The 16569-nt window shown below is 47.0% G+C and overlaps 1 protein-coding gene across 1 annotated transcript in view; it reads left to right on the forward strand.

Annotated features, from left to right (window-relative positions):
* The window catches only part of ND-B15 (NADH dehydrogenase (ubiquinone) B15 subunit), a 47785-nt gene extending 31534 nt beyond the window's left edge, over positions 1–16251 (forward strand). Inside the window, exon 3 of the mRNA XM_070538210.1 lies at positions 16123–16251. Coding sequence (XP_070394311.1) covers positions 16123–16191 — 69 coding nt within the window. The 3' untranslated portion in view covers positions 16192–16251. The remainder of the gene's footprint in view (positions 1–16122) is intronic.
* The last annotated feature ends 318 nt before the right edge of the window (positions 16252–16569 follow it).

Raw genomic sequence — 16569 nt, forward strand, 5'->3', positions numbered from 1 at the left:
GTCGGGTTCCTGCCGTAAACCAGCTTAAACGGCGTGATCTGTGTTGTTTCTTGCACCGCCGTGTTGTAAGCGAAGGTTACATACGGCAGGACCGCGTCCCACGTCTTGTGCTCAACGTCGACGTACATCGCTAGCATGTCGGCGAGGGTCTTATTCAGGCGCTCCGTGAGACCATTCGTTTGCGGATGGTAGGCAGTTGTCCTCCTGTGGCTTGTCTGGCTATATTGCAGAATGGCTTGGGTGAGCTCTGCTGTAAAAGCCGTTCCTCTGTCGGTAATGAGGACTTTTGGGGCGCCATGTCGCAGCAGGATGTTCTCGACGAAAAATTTCGCCACCTCGGCTGCGCTGCTTTTCGGTAGAGCTTTTGTTTCAGCGAAGCGGGTGAGATAGTCCGTCGCCACGACGATCCACTTATTCCCGGATGTTGACGTCGGAAAGGGCCCCAACAAATCCATCCCAATCTGCTCGAATGGTCGACGAGGAGGTTCGATCGGTTGTAGTAACCCTGCTGGCCTTGTCGGTGGTGTCTTGCGTCGTTGACAGTCTCGGCATGTCTTAACGTAACGGGCGACGTCGGCGGTCAGACGCGGCCAGTAATACCTTTCCTGTATTCTCGACAGCGTCCGGGAGAATCCGAGGTGCCCAGCGGTTGGATCGTCGTGTAAGGCGTGCAGTACTTCTGGACGCAGCGCCGACGGAACAACAAGAAGGTAGTTGGCGCGGACTGGTGAAAAGTTTTTCTTCACGAGTAGGTTGTTTTGAAGCGTGAACGAAGATAGACCACGCTTAAATGCCTTAGGGACAACGTCGGTGTGCCCTTCCAAATACTCGACAAGGGCTTTTAGCTCCGGGTCCCCTCGTTGTTGATCAGCGAAGTCTTCCGTGCTTATTATTCCAAGGAAGGCGTCGTCATCCTCGTTATCTTGCGGCGGCGGGTCAATGGGGGCGCGTGATAGGCAATCGGCATCTGTTTTCGTCCGGACTTGTATGTTACAGTAATGTCGTATTCTTGTAGTCTGAGGCTCCACCGTGCCAGCCGTCCTGAAGGGTCCTTTAAGTTAGCTAGCCAACACAACGCGTGATGGTCGCTGACCACTCTGAATGGCCTGCCATATAGGTAGGGGCGAAATTTCGCTGTAGCCCAAACGATGGCGAGGCATTCCTTTTCCGTTGTGGAATAATTGCCTTCCGCTTTTGACAACGACCGGCTAGCGTAAGCTATCACGTGTTCATGTCCATCTTTTCTCTGGACTAGGACGGCACCGAGGCCTAGGCTACTGGCGTCAGTGTGAATTTCGGTATCGGCATGCTCGTCGAACTGCGCAAGTACGGGCGGAGTCTGCATGCGTCGTTTGAGTTCTTCAAATGCGTCGGCCTGCGGCGTTTCCCACTTGAACTCAATGTCACATTTAGTTAGCTGTGTCAGCGGCTCAGCGATGCGTGAAAAGTCCTTGACAAATCGCCTGTAGTAAGCACACATGCCAAGAAATCTACGCACTGCCTTCTTGTCGGTGGGCTGCGGGAACTTTGCGATGGCAGCTGTCTTCTGCGGGTCGGGGCGGACTCCAGACTTGCTGATGACGTGGCCTAGGAACAGAAGCTCATCGTAGGCGAAGCGGCACTTTTCTGGCTTCAGAGTGAGCCCTGATGACTTGATGGCCTCGAGTACTGTTGCAAACCGCCTAAGGTGATCGTTCAAATTTTCGGCGAAGACAACGACGTCATCCAAGTAAACGAGACAGGTCTGCCACTTCAATCCTGCTAAAACCGTGTCCATGACGCGCTGGAACGTTGCAGGTGCCGAGCACAGTCCAAATGGCATAACCTTGAACTCGTAGAGGCCGTCTGGGGTGATGAAGGCGGTCTTTTCGCGATCTCTTTCGTCGACTTCTATTTGCCAATAGCCAGACTTGAGGTCCATCGACGAGAAGTATTTAGCGTTGCAGAGCCGATCCAATGCGTCGTCTATCCGTGGGAGGGGGCATACATCCTTCTTCGTGATCTTGTTCAGTCGACGATAATCGACACAGAAACGTAGGCTTCCGTCCTTTTTCTTTACCAGGACAACAGGGGATGCCCACGGGCTTTTCGACGGCTGAATAATGTCGTCACGCAGCATTTCGTCGACTTGTTCTCTTATAGCTTCACGTTCCCGCGTCGAAACTCGGTAAGGGCTCTGGCGTAGTGGTCGAGCGCATTCTTCGGTTATTATGCGATGCTTTGCGACTGGTGTTTGTCGAATCCTCGATGACGTCGAAAAGCAGCTTTTGTATCGTCGAAGCAGACTTCTGAGCTGTTGCTGCTTAATCACGGGGAGACTTGGACTTATGTCGAAGTCTGGCTCGGGAACTACAGTCGTCGGGGTAGATGCGACAGAATCCGAGAGGACAAAGGCATCGCTGGTTTCCACAATTTCCTCAATGTATGCGATGGTCGTGCCCTTGTTGATGTGCTTGAACTCCTTGCTGAAGTTTGTCAGCAACACTTTCGTGTTTCCTCCGTGCAGTCGAGCGATCCCTCTTGCGACGCAAATTTCACGGTCGAGCAGAAGACGTTGGTCGCCTTCGATGACGCCTTCTACGTCAGCGGGTGTTTCGGTGCCGACCAAAATAACAATGCTGGAGTGAGGCGGGATGCTCACTTGATCTTCGAGCACACTCAAGGCATGGTGACTACGAGGGCTCTCCGGCGGTATCGCTTTATCTTCCGACAGCGTTATTGACTGTGACTTCAGGTCGATGATTGCGCCGTGTTGTTTCAGGAAGTCTATACCGAGAATGACGTCTCGTGAACACTGTTGGAGGATAACGAAAGTGGCAGGGTAAGTTCGGTCATGAATGGTTATTCTTGCCGTGCAGATTCCAGTCGGCGTGATGAGGTGTCTCCTGCGGTGCGAATTTGAGGGCCTTCCCATGCAGTCTTAACCTTCTTCAGCTGGGCGGTGATGTGTCCACTCATGACGGAGTGATCAGCCCCTGTGTCCACTAAGGCGGTAACCGCGTGTCCGTCGAGAAGCACGTCGAGGTCGGTGGTTCTTTGTCTGGCGTTGCAGTTGGGTCTTGGCGTCGGATCACGGCTGCGTCGTGTTAAACTGAAGCTTGAACGTCGCGTCATCAAGTCGTCTTTCGTCGGTGTAGTTTTGGCTTCCTGACTTCGTCGGGACGGCGGCGTGTCGTCATTAGGTCGTCGAGATGGTTGCTTCGTCGTCTTCGTCGGCGGCGGAGGATCTTCGTCAGTTCGACGAACAGCAACCGCACCTCCATCGGTTGCTGCTTTTAGTTTTCCGGATATGGGCTGACGGACCGGCCGCGGGCTGGGCCAGTGTATGGTCGGCGCTGCGGCGACAGGTAGCGGCCTGGTGACGGCGAACGGGAAGCTCGTCGATGGCTCCACTGAGTGGCGGCGAGGTAGTCGGCGATATCGCGAGGTCGTTCGCCAATCTGTGGCCGCGGCGCGTTAACGGCGAAACCTCGCAGTCCCATCTCCCGGTATGGGCATCGGCGGTACACATGGCCGGCTTCCCCGCAGTGGTAGCATAGCGGGCGGTGGTCAGGAGCGCGCCAAACGTCTGTCTTCCTCGGGTAGGTGCGCTGGGCGATGGGTGGTCGTGCTGGCGGCGGCGGCGGCGGCGGACGACGAAACTGCGGCGTGACAGGGCCCTGGCGCGGTCGCGGAGGGGGTCCTTGACGGCGTGCGACGGCGGCGTAGGTCATTGCTTGCGGCTCGGGCTGCGGCGATTCAGGGGCTACTTTAAGTTGTTGTTGGAGTTCCCTACGCACGACATCGGCAATCGAAGCCACCTGAGGCTGTGATGATGGGAACAGCTTTTGTAGCTCCTCCCGCACGACAGCTCGGATAGTCTCGCGCAGGTCGTCGGTGGCCATTGACTGAAGTCCGGCGTAGTTTGTCGCGTTCGTGCGGCGGTCGAATTGCCGGTTTCGCATCTCGAGTGTCTTCTCGATGCTGGTTGCCTCGCGAAGGAACTCTTCTACGGTCTTCGGTGGGATTCGTACCATTGCGCTGAAAAGTTCTTCCTTCACACCACGCATGAGAAGGCGGACTTTCTTCTCCTCGGGCATATCCGGGTCGGCGTGGCGGAAGAGACGCTTCATTTCCTCCGTGAAGATGGCAACGTTCTCGTTCGGTAGTTGCACTCGGGCGTCCAGCATGGCTTCGGCCCTTTCCTTGCGCACGACGCTTGTAAAGGTGCGCATGAAGCCGGTACGGAACAGGTCCCATGTTGTCAATGTCGACTCCCTGTTCTCGAACCACGTTCTGGCGGCGTCTTCTAGGGCGAAGTATACGTGCCGCAACTTGTCGTCGGAGTCCCAGTTGTTGAAAGTCGCGATTCGCTCGTACGTCTCCAGCCAGTATTCCGGGTCCTCAGTTGCTGCTCCATGGAAAGTTGGTGGGTCCCGAGGTTGCTGTAGGATAACGGGGGACACTGGGGCAGCCATTTGGGTTGTCTTGATCACTATCTTCTTTGTCGTTTCAGGCAGAAGTCCGTGCTCTGGGGGCAGTCTTTGCAGTCTGCGGCTAGCACGCTGGTCTTCGGCGATGTTAGTTTTGTCCTCGGGCTTTGGGCTTGGATCGCGACTTTGCGGGGGCGTTCGGTACATGAACGCATTAGCACCTCCACCAGATGTCACGTGGTAGTGACGTTAAAGAACACAGTAGCAGTACTGTGAAAGACAAAACTAGCTTTTATTGGGCGAACCTGTGCCCGCAAAACAGGCTACACTTAAAGCGCAACGATGGCAGCGAACACGCTCGGCGATCGTCGAAAATCTGATCAGTGGGTCAAGCGCGTCGGCTTTTATAGAGCAGTCATCGAATGTTCCAGACTAATCGTTCGGACCCGCATGCCTTCCACAAAGTTCTACACCATTCGCGTCAAGTGATGCAATCAGATAACATAACGTTCAGCGACAACAGACAGCAGATAGAAGAATCAATAACGTTCCAGAAACTTCGGTACATACAGGCGCGTCCCACGCTGTGCGATTACTTTTGTTAGGCTGTGAAACGTGGTTGCCCGATAAAGATAAGTATACGTGTCAATATCGAACGTGGCATGAAGAAGTCGATGCTGGCACGTGAGAGGGATCTACCATTGACTATGGTGTGTGGCACTTGGAAGACGAAGGTGTTCAGCAGTGCTGCTGCGACCGCAAAAATGTCAGCTACAAGGTTCGATTTTTCGTTATTGCCTCTGTTATGGCTGAAGTGTCTCCTAATGACAGTGATGAGGTCGACACGGGAAGCAAAAGTACGGGCGATTCAGGCCGGACAGTGGCAGTTGCCGAGTGTTACGTCAGCCTCATGCGAGTGTTTGCCAAGAAGAGGGGCTGTTCATGTTAAGCTCTATAGTAGTTCATGATAAGCAACAGGATCAAAAGCCTTTGAAAAATTCAGAAAGACAGCATCAACTTGGAATTCATGGTCTATAGATGAGTGCAAGTCTTCTAAAAAACCATCTAACTGTTTCACATGAAAAGCCCCTATAAAAGTCATGCTGGCATCCAGAAATAATTTTTTGGTCTTCCAAGTAATTCGAAATCAAGATGTGTTCAAATAGTTTGCAAATAGTATTAGTCAGTGAGACGGAGCAATAGTTTAATGGTTGTGTGTGGTCACCAGACTTAAAGATTGGAATGACTTTTGCCACCTTCCAGTCTTGTGGAATAGAGATAGTTGATAGAGACTGAGAAAAGTGGGCACACAGTATAGGTGATAAGCCTCGGGGAAGATCTTTTACACCTTATTATTAATTCCTGTATGATCAGATGCTGAGTAAGCTTTCAGCTTATTTAGTACTGAAGGAATTCCTGTCTCACTAACAATTATGTCTGCCATCGATGTGTTAAATAGATAATGCAGAGACAGTGATGTGGTATGTTCATGTGTAAATACAGATGAAAGTGCATTATTCAACAGCTCAGCACATTCCGAGTTGTGAACTATTTCACCGTGTTCATTAATTACAAGACTTTATTACGCACCAGAATCGTTGAAGTTTGTTAACGTGCGTAGAAGAGAAGTCATGAGCAAAGACGTGACATTTAGATGATTATAGCAATGATTTGTATTTATCACAGACCTTATAACGGTGCCAGGAATCCGAGAGACGATCCTTGTCAGCTTCTCGATGCAAACATGTATTAGAACACAGCTCTTGGGCACCCATTCCTGCATTGACCGTCGGCATGCCTCACCTTAACCAAGCAAACAAGCACAGTAAAGGGTGAAAGAGTGAACACGGAGCACAGCAGCGGATGAAAGACAGCGATAGCGAAGAGAGCGTGAGGAGTAAAGCGGAGGAGCCACCTTGAAGTACCACCAGATGGCGCTCATGTCCACACATCCGTGGCACTGGCTGTGTGGGGGAAAGAAAGGACCACAAAGTTCGCCTTCACGCCTCTCATTCGCTGCAAGCATTTCCCAGTAAAGATTACGGTTGTATAAGCTGCAGTTGCCGGGAAGTGGCAATTGTGTGTGGCCAGTCTATATATAGCTCCGCACGTCACGGCTCTGCTAGTCGGTGCGGTGCCTCAATATATCGCGGAATGAAAGCACATATAGAGCTGCGCTCAAATTTTGCATTAGGGAGTATAATGATCATCAGTGAACTTTCTTTTATCATTATTAAGTTGTTGAAGCTTTGGTGTACTATGGCAGTGTCAGTGCACGTTATATTTATCAAAGAGACGAAACAACCAGTTTATTTGTTTAATCTCAAGGTCAAGGTAATGGAGGAGTGGGTAAAACATACAAAAAGTAGAACAGGATAATACAGTCGTAACCTGCAATAACAAAATCCTATGACAAAAAAATATTTTTGTATCCCTGGCGAATGCCCATAGGATTCAATGCATTTTGTACTTCTCGACAGCGAAATGTTGCTGTACTATTATCCCACATCAGCTAAATTTACTGGAATGTAACCCCGCATATTACCTACTCGCGCAATGCTAGCAGGCTCCAAAATGTGCTCAAATGCGATTGCTTTGCACTAAAATTGCATAAAGTACCACTACATTACACTCGTGTGGGTGCCACCATTTTTTATTACAAGAACAACCAAGCACCGGAAACACGTCATGGCCACCATCTTGTTTGTTGATCGCCAATTTGAAGTGGCACACATGTTGCTACCGACATGTGCCGAAGGATTTTGCACACCTAGGGCAGTGTGCAATGCATGCCTCGATGAGAAAAAGCAGCAAAAACAAGGAAATCTATGTCCCTCCGACGTAGAATCGTTTATGGCGCTTGAGGTGGCGGTCACAACAGGGTGTGCCAATTGAGCGATCGTCCAGGATTACGCATTCCTTGCTTCAAGAACGCTGGTTTTGGTGCCACCTGACAGGCAGTGTGTGTGGATTTGGCGCCGGACATAGATTTACGTGAAGGAGCCATAATCTCGGTCGATTGTCTTCGGGCATACGAGATACAATGTCTTTCACACTCGACACCGGACGTGTCGGTGCCTACGGGCAACAGCTTGCCCCGGAGAAATGCTGCTGCATGCGTGGAGCACTGTTGCTCTGCATCTGATGCCACATTGTGCAAAATCTCATAAAAGTGATCGTATCTCCGAAAATAATAGACCGAGAATACTGGGGAGGTATTCTGTAAGAGTCCACCTAGTGGACTGTTCATTTCGGGCATTGCTAATTGTCTAGGGCCACTCATCTCCTCGCTCGTGCAGCTGCATCCTAGTCTGCAGCGGCCGAAATGGACAGTCCACTAGGTGGACTCTTGCAGAATACCCCCCTGCTCCATAGCAGTGCTGCCACTGCGACACATGTGGTGCACTTTGCATTGGCAGCAATGTGGTTCTATGCCCTTGAGAAAGCTTGCCAAAGTAGGCTAACAGAATTTTGACAGTCAAGTTTCGTTCTGCAACACATTACCTATCTAGAACGACAGAAAGCTGAGCTAGTTGGTAAGGATTCAATATGCAAAAAAGGTGAGGCGTGCAGACAAGACACGAGTAAAGAAGTGGGCAACACGAACGCCGAATATCAAGTAAAGGGAGCACTGAAGCGAAAAAAAGAAACAAAACTCATCTACACAAGCTCTGGAATGGTATCACATGTCAGTCGGGTACACGTGCCGGTCTACGTGAGAGATAACTGTTAAAACACTTAATCTCTTCCTTACGTAAAGTAATTGAAGGCTGACTCATGCACGCACTTCCACCATTATAGATATGCCATGCCTCTATCATAAGATGCGTATCTTCATTCTTATGCCTGTACAATATCGTGCATTCATCTAACTCTGGCGTGTAGTTACAACCTTGGCAATGTAGGGAAAGATTAGAAGGCGATCCGCCGGTTAACGACCTTTTACCATAAAAACTTGACTATAGGTCGGACCGGAATAGGGAAGAATTCGATTCCGCTGCTACCTCAGTAAGTGAGCAATTTGAACTTTATGGAGGAGGATTAAAGTTTACCAAGTAATTCCTCAGCGACGCTTAATTCAGTTTCTAGACATTTCCTTGGTCTTCGAACAGAATCACGTTTGTTGTCAGTACTCCCCAAGATCTTCGAAGCCGTTGTTAAACTTTCAATCCAAGCATTCAAAAGTAGTGAAAAATGGAATTGCCATGTCGTGCCTTAAGTCTTCTCTCACCAGATCCTGCATGCACAAAATGAGCCCCAGTTTTAATACGCAGGTCCGGCACCTACTAGACGCAGGTTATCTTAGCGTCGCAGTGGCCACTGTGGCTGAATGCCTCAAGAAGTCGGTTTCGAGGCGGACGGATGTCATTACAGAAAGCCGTAATAGCAAAAAAAGAGTAGTGGCTATTCCGTATGTTCGTTCAGTATCGCACAGGCTTAAAAAGTTGCATGTAGATATGATGTTAATGTTGCTTTCACTGCTCCCAATAAGCTAGGTAAGATATGTGCTGTCGTGCAGAGGAAAAAGGAGCAGGTGAAAGGCAAGAAAAGAGCAGAATTTTGTCCAGTGAAGCGCAATGAGAACAACAGTTTTACTGACTGTCGTATGGATGTGGTTTATAAAATTTTCTTTAGCTGTGGCCAGTTCTACGTAGGGCAAACGGGACGGTGTATCAATCAGAGGCTAATGGAACATAAAAGGTCGTTAACTGGTGGATCGCCTTCTAATCTTTCCCTACCTTGCCAAGGTTGTAACTGCACGCCAGAGTTCGATGAATGCACGATATTGTATAGGCATAAGAATGAAGATACGCATCTTATGGTAGAGGCATGGCATGTCTATAATGGTGGAAGTGCGTGCATGAGTCAGCCTTGATTACTTTACATAAGGAAGAGATTAAGTGTCTTAACAGTTATCTCTCATGTAGACCGGCACGTGTACCCGACTGACACATAGTGATACCATTCCAGAGCTTGTGCAGATGAGTTTTGTGCCTTTCTTTTTTTCGCCTCAGTGCTCCCTTCAGTTGATAGTCAGCGTTCGTGTTGTCCACTTTTCTACTGTTGTGTCCTGTCTGCACGCCTCACCTTTTTGACCTATCTATGCTGTCGCATTTCGCAACAAAATTCTTGTGAAAGCGAATTTTTTTCACATTCCCTGTCGATTTCGTTATTGTGAGGTTCAGCTGTACAATTATGCAATGATTTGCGTGATGGCAGTTTTGAAGGCATTTGCACCTGCGATTGAAGCAATGGCAGCATAAATGTTCCAGTCGGAGCTTGTGGCGGGAACAAATGAGTTAAAGTGGAAATTACGCCAACTTTGTAACAGTGGTCCATGCGTTCAGAAATAGGTACCGGTTCATATATATTTTTTATTTATTTATTGATACTGCGGTCCTGGTACCAGGACCTTAGCAGGGTGGATACAAAGTGAAAAACATCCAAGTAAATATACAGCGATACATAACATACCGTATTTACACGATTGTAAGTCGACCCCTTTTTTTAAATTTGCAAGTCTGAAGTTGAGGGGTCGACTTACAATCGAAACCAAAACATGGCGCCGCCAAAAAAAACGATACCAACGGGAGCTACAATGTAGTTACAATTTTATGTTTCCTCTATGGCCCTACCCGTATATTTTCGCTATCCCGAGTGTTTGTTCGCTTTTCGGAAGGGTTTTTCAACATTTTTGAGAGTCTTACACTGCATGCAACAATGATGGGTGAGGGGGTGTCGATAGTTGATGGAAGCGCCGCTGTTCCCATTTGCGGCGGCACCCTCAGAACGGCGGCGCTTGCGGGGAGCATCGGTAGTTCATGGAAGAGCAGACAGCGCTTGCGGGTTTCTCTTTTCTGTTTAAAGGCTAGACGCGTTCCACTTGACTGCCGGCTACGTCCTACTTCTATGCTTCCCCAGTAGTCATGAGTGCTCCAGGCCGGGAATCGTTCGGGACTCGTTCACAGCAGCGTTCAAGAGGGCTGCCATCCTTTACGCCGAAGAAACAAATCACTGCGCAGCGGGCCGCAATTTCGATGTTTCTAAACGGGTGGTGCGAGAGTGGCGACTGCAGCGAAGCGAAATTTTCACCTGTGACGGCAAGTGAGAAATTTCCCACGTGCCGAAGTCTGGATGCTTTCCGGAGCTGTATGCTAAGCTCGCGGCGTACGTCGCTGAAATGCGTGATCGGTCCCTGCCAGTGAAGTGCGACGTGGTCATGAAACAAGCCCGGACCTTCGCCTTAATTTTAAGGTTCTGCTCCGCCGTGAGTACAACGAGTGGCTGGCGGCAGAAGACTGCGAAATTACGCCAACCGGACCTGTCAAAAGAGCCTCCCTGACGGCTGCGTGTGGTTAGGTGCATTTGGCATGGGCTGCTGTTCTGCAAGATGTTTGCCAAATTTGAAATTTCGCTGGACCACGACGCGCTGTGGGACTGCAGCAACGATGACGATGGCAGCACTAGTGAAGACGAGTAGTCCAGTGACCATGTCAGCTACTAATAAATTTTCGTTATCGAATGCGCCCTCGGGTATGCACTCTTTTTTTTTTTTTTCGGTTACGCGATATGGGGGGGTCGACTTACATTCGAGTTGACTTACAATCGTGTAAATACGGTAGGTCACTCGCGATGTACAAATGCAAGCAGTTACTGAATAACACAGTAAATCGTATCGTACGTATGGGAAATATATATTTGGGTTGTAATGGAAGGAACAGGTAGGACAGGGTTAAGATGATAAATCTTATGCAAAAGACGGATGGGAAATTTTATGACGAAGTGACAGGTCAGGCAAACTGAGTGATTTCATTTGGGTGACGCTAGCTGTTTGTGAATAGTTCGATAGAATAAATTGTACGGTGGGAGTTGGGATTGCTTCGATAGAAAGGACAGAGGAATTAACATGGGGATCTCAAATAGAAGACTCATATTCCAATTTAGGACGCACTAATGTTTCATAAAGTAGGAGTTTTAAACTGCTGCGGGCCAGTGAGAAATTATGTGGAAAGGGACTGACAACCAATTTTTATGGTACATGTACCTATATTTTTTTGTGCAATGGAAAGCTTACTGGTCAGTGTGTCTAATCATGAACTAGTAATGCAGAAAAATTCATGGAACATCAAAATTTTTCTATCTGCAGTGAGGATGTAGTAGTTCACTGAAAGCATGCTGAAAATGGTGATAGGTGAGCGCGATAGTGATTGTACTCCGGCATTAGTGGGAGGCAGACGACTGGTGCAACCATAACTATGAAAAAGTATTATTTTGTTTATCAAGTCGATGTTCCTGTGTTTCATGTTTTCTGAAGTGTCAAAGTATTTCTGCGATAATACCTACATGTTGTCGTGATTTCCTGTCCAACTGCTCTCATATTTAACCCATCAAAACAAAAGCAAAGGGATAGAAAATGAAATGACGCTTTTACACGTGATACGCAGTTTAGCGTGTTGCCATGCGTGCACTTTTGATTTCCGAAGCATAGAATAAAGTGCGACTGTCTAATAATATAGCAACTACAATATTAAGCAACAATTATGTTGTACTTAATAACAGCCGACTTACGTGCAGTAATCTCATAGACTACATCCGAAGTATCAAGATTTCAGTGCCAGGCCTCGGCACTTACTAGTTTTTAGACTATATATTATAGTTTCTAATTTTATTTATTTGTTTTATTAGTTTATTTTATGTTTATAATTTTAGACTAAGTTTTAGACTATAAATCATGGTCGTTTCATTTCTATCAACGTCTCACAACACATTATGGCCATTTGTCAGTGACCAAGTGATTAATTTGCGTTATTCATGATATGGTCCATGTGTACTTGCCATGAAAAGTTGTCAGTAATGTGGATTCCCAGGTATTTGTACAAGGAGACTTGAGACAGCAGAGCATTGCTAAGAGAATAATTACAAAGTGGAAAACTACTAACGTGCTGGGAAATTCGCATTACTTTACAGTTCAATTCAGTTTGATCAACCAAGTATCGCACCATGCAGAAACGCTGTTTAGGTCTGCCTGAAGGATAACACTATCAGTGGTTGTTAACATTTTGCGGTAAATTATGCAATCATCAGCAAACAACTCTTTAGAGGAGGAAATGTTATTGGGTAGGTAATTTATGTGTGTAAGGAAGAGTGAGCCCTGAACAGACCCTTGAGGGAGGCCGGATGTTACAGGAGGGCTGTTAAAACTTATAGTCATTAACTGGCACGAACTGCTTGCGAAAAGGCAAGAAGCATTCAATCCATTGTAAGATATTAGCATCCAGATTGAGTAGGCCAAGTTTAATAGTAAGAGCTTATGGCAAACAGAGTCGGTAAGCTTTTTCAATATTGATGAAGACTCAGTCGATGATAGAGCAATGGTCAAGTCCAGAAAATAGGTTGTGGGTAAAGGAGAGGAGTTGTGTTTCGCACGAATAAGTTTTTCTGAAGCTGTGTTGATGCATATGAAAGAATGAGCATTCTTCGTGGCAAGTTTTTAAGATGACGTGGCTCCATTAATTTACAAGGTATGCTTGTCAAGGACGTTAGGAAGGATAGTTGGGCGTGTTGGTTAAGCATGATTTCTGAAGTGAAGGCGCTAAAATGACGGAGGACAAAGAAGAAACACACACACACACACAGGGCACCTGTGTGTGTGTGTTTCTTCTTTGTCCTCCGTCATTTTAGCGCCTTCACTTCAGAAATCTGGTCAAGGAAATTGGCCTATGGTAGCCAGGAGAGTGTACATTACCTACCTTATGCAAGGGAACCACTTTCCCGACTTTCCAATCACTCGGAAGTTCACAAATATCTAGTGACTGTGGAAAAAATTATCTAGAACATTATGGAATAATAAATTTTAGTATTTTTCAAGAAATTTGGATTGATAGCATCTTTGCCTGGTGAAGAAAGTTTTATTTTTGTATTGACATGTGAATTCCAATAGAGTCAGTAATGGTATCCATTAGAGGAAAATCATATTGAGCAAGTATGGGAAGTGAGGTCAGTTCAGTATCATTAAAGGAAGATGAAAATATGTCGTTTAACAGAGAAGAGCAATTTGGTCTTGAAACGGTTGTACCGTCTTCACCAATGAGCTCAGCTGCTGTGTTGCTATGGCCCTTCACCACCTTCCAGAATTTGTGTAGATTTCTAACAAGATAGAAGTGTTGTTTTAAAGAATAAACCTAACTAAATAAAGTTAGTGAGTGCTTTTTAACTTTGTGCAGTTGTCAGTGGTGCACAAGTGGTAGCTGTTAAAACAATAGAAAAAGCTGATAACTTAGAGTTAATGCGGTCAAAATCTACTCTATTGCAGCAGCAGATGTACTTATAAGAGCAGACTACCTGTTATGTTGTGATCGTTGTGATATTGTGATCGTCGTTGACTGTAGTATGTTGCATAAGTTGTACACCAGGATTCTACAGTGTGACAAATGACTGTATAAACCCGAAGTGTAACATGCGAAGTGCGGGTAAGTGGAAGCATTCACAAGCCTAAAGCAATGTGTAACATGCAGGAGCTAACATGATACAAACAGTGTGAATGTGTTTTTGCCAATGCAAGTGTTCATTGAGAGTCGCTCCCATATACTAAAATGTAAACATTAATGCAAACTGGCCACAGACAAATATAGAAACACTGGTATGGGTTGTGCTTTTGAAGACAAGGACACAGCAAGGCACACAGATAAATGCATAGGCATGTAAAAGAGCCGTGCTTGTCTGCATGTGCCCTTATTTGTTTGTGTCTGGTTATAGTTCATTTCAGAAAAATGGTTTGTTGTCAAACTATTGCTCTATGTTACAAAATACTTTAGCTTGTGCATTGTGGTGCTAAATTTTTGTTTCCCATGCACTGAGAGGTGGTGTCAGTGACAGGGCGTCACTCAAGCTTCTTCTGTAGCAGTGCACGCAAAATTTGTATTTTCTCAGTTGCAGGCAGTTGTTGCTCTTTGTGCACACTAGGCAGCACAGCAGCGGTAATAGTGAATGCTTGACAATTTGTTGTTTGCTACAGAATGCTACATACGAAAAATAAACAAAATAAAACATTTTTTTAAAAAGTGGAAGAGCACAGCTGCTGCAGGGCATGAGTGAATGCTCCCTGCTGAGTGTCCAGATGTTGTTGAATATGCTCAAGCTTTCTATACAGACAGCAATACCACATCAGAGCTTAGAGAGCGATGGAATCGTTACCTAAGACTCATTGTGCACTCCTCTAGCCATCGCTAATCTCGAGGCAAGCAGTGCCATGCCCTATGCATTCAAATGCTGCTGTGTATCAGGCAAGACTACTTGTCAAGTGCGAACAAGTGCGCTTCTCTTGCTGTTTGGAATGGTTTGTCACCTGCATCATAGTTCAAGCAACCGACCGCAAGCAACTGACCGGCATTTCTTGTAAAAGGCCAGCGTTTGTGCCATGAGTCAACGGGAAAACAAGTGCAATAGAGTGACTACAAATATGTGATAAAGACAACGAAGCCAGTCGGCGAAATGAAGTGGGTGTGGACATGTGCTGCATAAAGCGCGAGAGAAGAAAAATGAGGCAAAGGCAGATGAGCTGGCATACTGATGTGGACGAGGAGCAGGGCTGACGCATGTCCAGCTGTGCTCTGGAGAGGGGATGTCTGAGTTGTCTGGGGACACCTCCAGCTCCTGAGCCCCAGCTCAGTTCAGGCAGTTCTACACAGCCCTGCCCCGGTCCAGCCCCATACTTCTGTCACTGGCCACTGCTCGGTGGCACAGAGGCAACCGCTTGGCCAAGAGCGAGTCTTTTGCTACGCTGTTCGCGGCACAGAATGACAACCTCATCACTCGCAACGTAGGTCGACGCCTATAATGCTTCGAAACCACACAGGCCAACATCGTATGTGGTCCACGTTGGGCCAACATCCGCCACTTCTGGTGATAGTCGGAACATTTGAGTCCTAGGAACTACTTGTTACTTGGCGGGTCGAACTAGGAACGGTATATAGCCAATATCTATTTTGGTTTTTTGTAGATAGTGACCTTCAGTAGTTCCTTGTGTGTATAGGGTTTATGGTGTGTCAGGTTGCTTTGACATAATAAATGAGTTCTGCGCCAAAACCACACACACAAGAAAGGAGACAACACTGGTGCTTATTTTACTTTAGATTACTTTGCTGTTCGTTCTTCTTCATTGAAGTCGTTTCTTGGGATAAATGTTTTTGGTTGTCTTTGCATTATGTCTCTGTCTATTTCTGTAATGCTGAAATTCGTGCCAATTGGCGAGCCTGGCACAATGCTTGGCAGGCTTGCCTATGGAGCTGTGCCAGCCAACTCTCGGACGTCCCCTCTAGTCCGTGGCCCCCAAAGCTGCTGCTTTCCATCTCCAGAGCACAGCTGGACATGCGTCTGCCCTGCCCCTCTCCCACGTCAGCAGTGCCAACTCGGCTGCCTTCCCCTCCTTTTCCTTCATCTTTTCTCGCTTCACGTGCTTTACACATCATATGTCCACTCCCCCTTCGTCATCTTCACATATTCATAGTCACTCTTTTGCACATGTTTTACCTGTGACTCGTGACAGTGTAGCTAGTGCTTATAGTAGAGTAGCAAGTCCCCTATTACAGCAGGTTTGCCAATGCAGGTTTTGTCTACATGTTATCACATCAGAGTTGGTCAATAAAAATTCATTTTGACTTGCCCAAGTGAGCTGTCCTTCATTGCCTCTTTTTTTTTTTTTTTGTTGCAGCAAGAGTTTGAGCGGAGGTGCCGAACTGGTGAGATTGCATACAAGGACAGAATGTTCAAGATGGTCTAGCGGCAGTGTGCTGGATGTAAGGTGATTGTAGTGCAATAAAGCATTTGTTGAGTTGTGGAACTTCATTGTGCACAGTGAAAAGGTTTCCCAGCAGCAAACCTTTTGTCAAAAGATGTACGTATAATGGGCAGTAATTACAGTGAGCCTGAGCCTGTGAAAAAAACGCCGATCGCAAAGTGGCATTTGGTCAGAATTGAACCGAAACCAATACTCTTGGAATGTGTCTGCATGCACATTGAACCTAGAAGATTATCTGTTAACCCAATTCAGAAAAACAATTCAAGCATATTGTCACGTAGTAGTGATCGTAAAGAACAAACACAGTAGCAATAATGTGAATGACAAAACTAACTTTTATTAGGCGAACCTGTTCCCTCA

The sequence above is a fragment of the Dermacentor albipictus genome, chromosome 5 (assembly GCF_038994185.2).
Source record: "Dermacentor albipictus isolate Rhodes 1998 colony chromosome 5, USDA_Dalb.pri_finalv2, whole genome shotgun sequence".
Taxonomy (NCBI): domain Eukaryota; kingdom Metazoa; phylum Arthropoda; class Arachnida; order Ixodida; family Ixodidae; genus Dermacentor; species Dermacentor albipictus.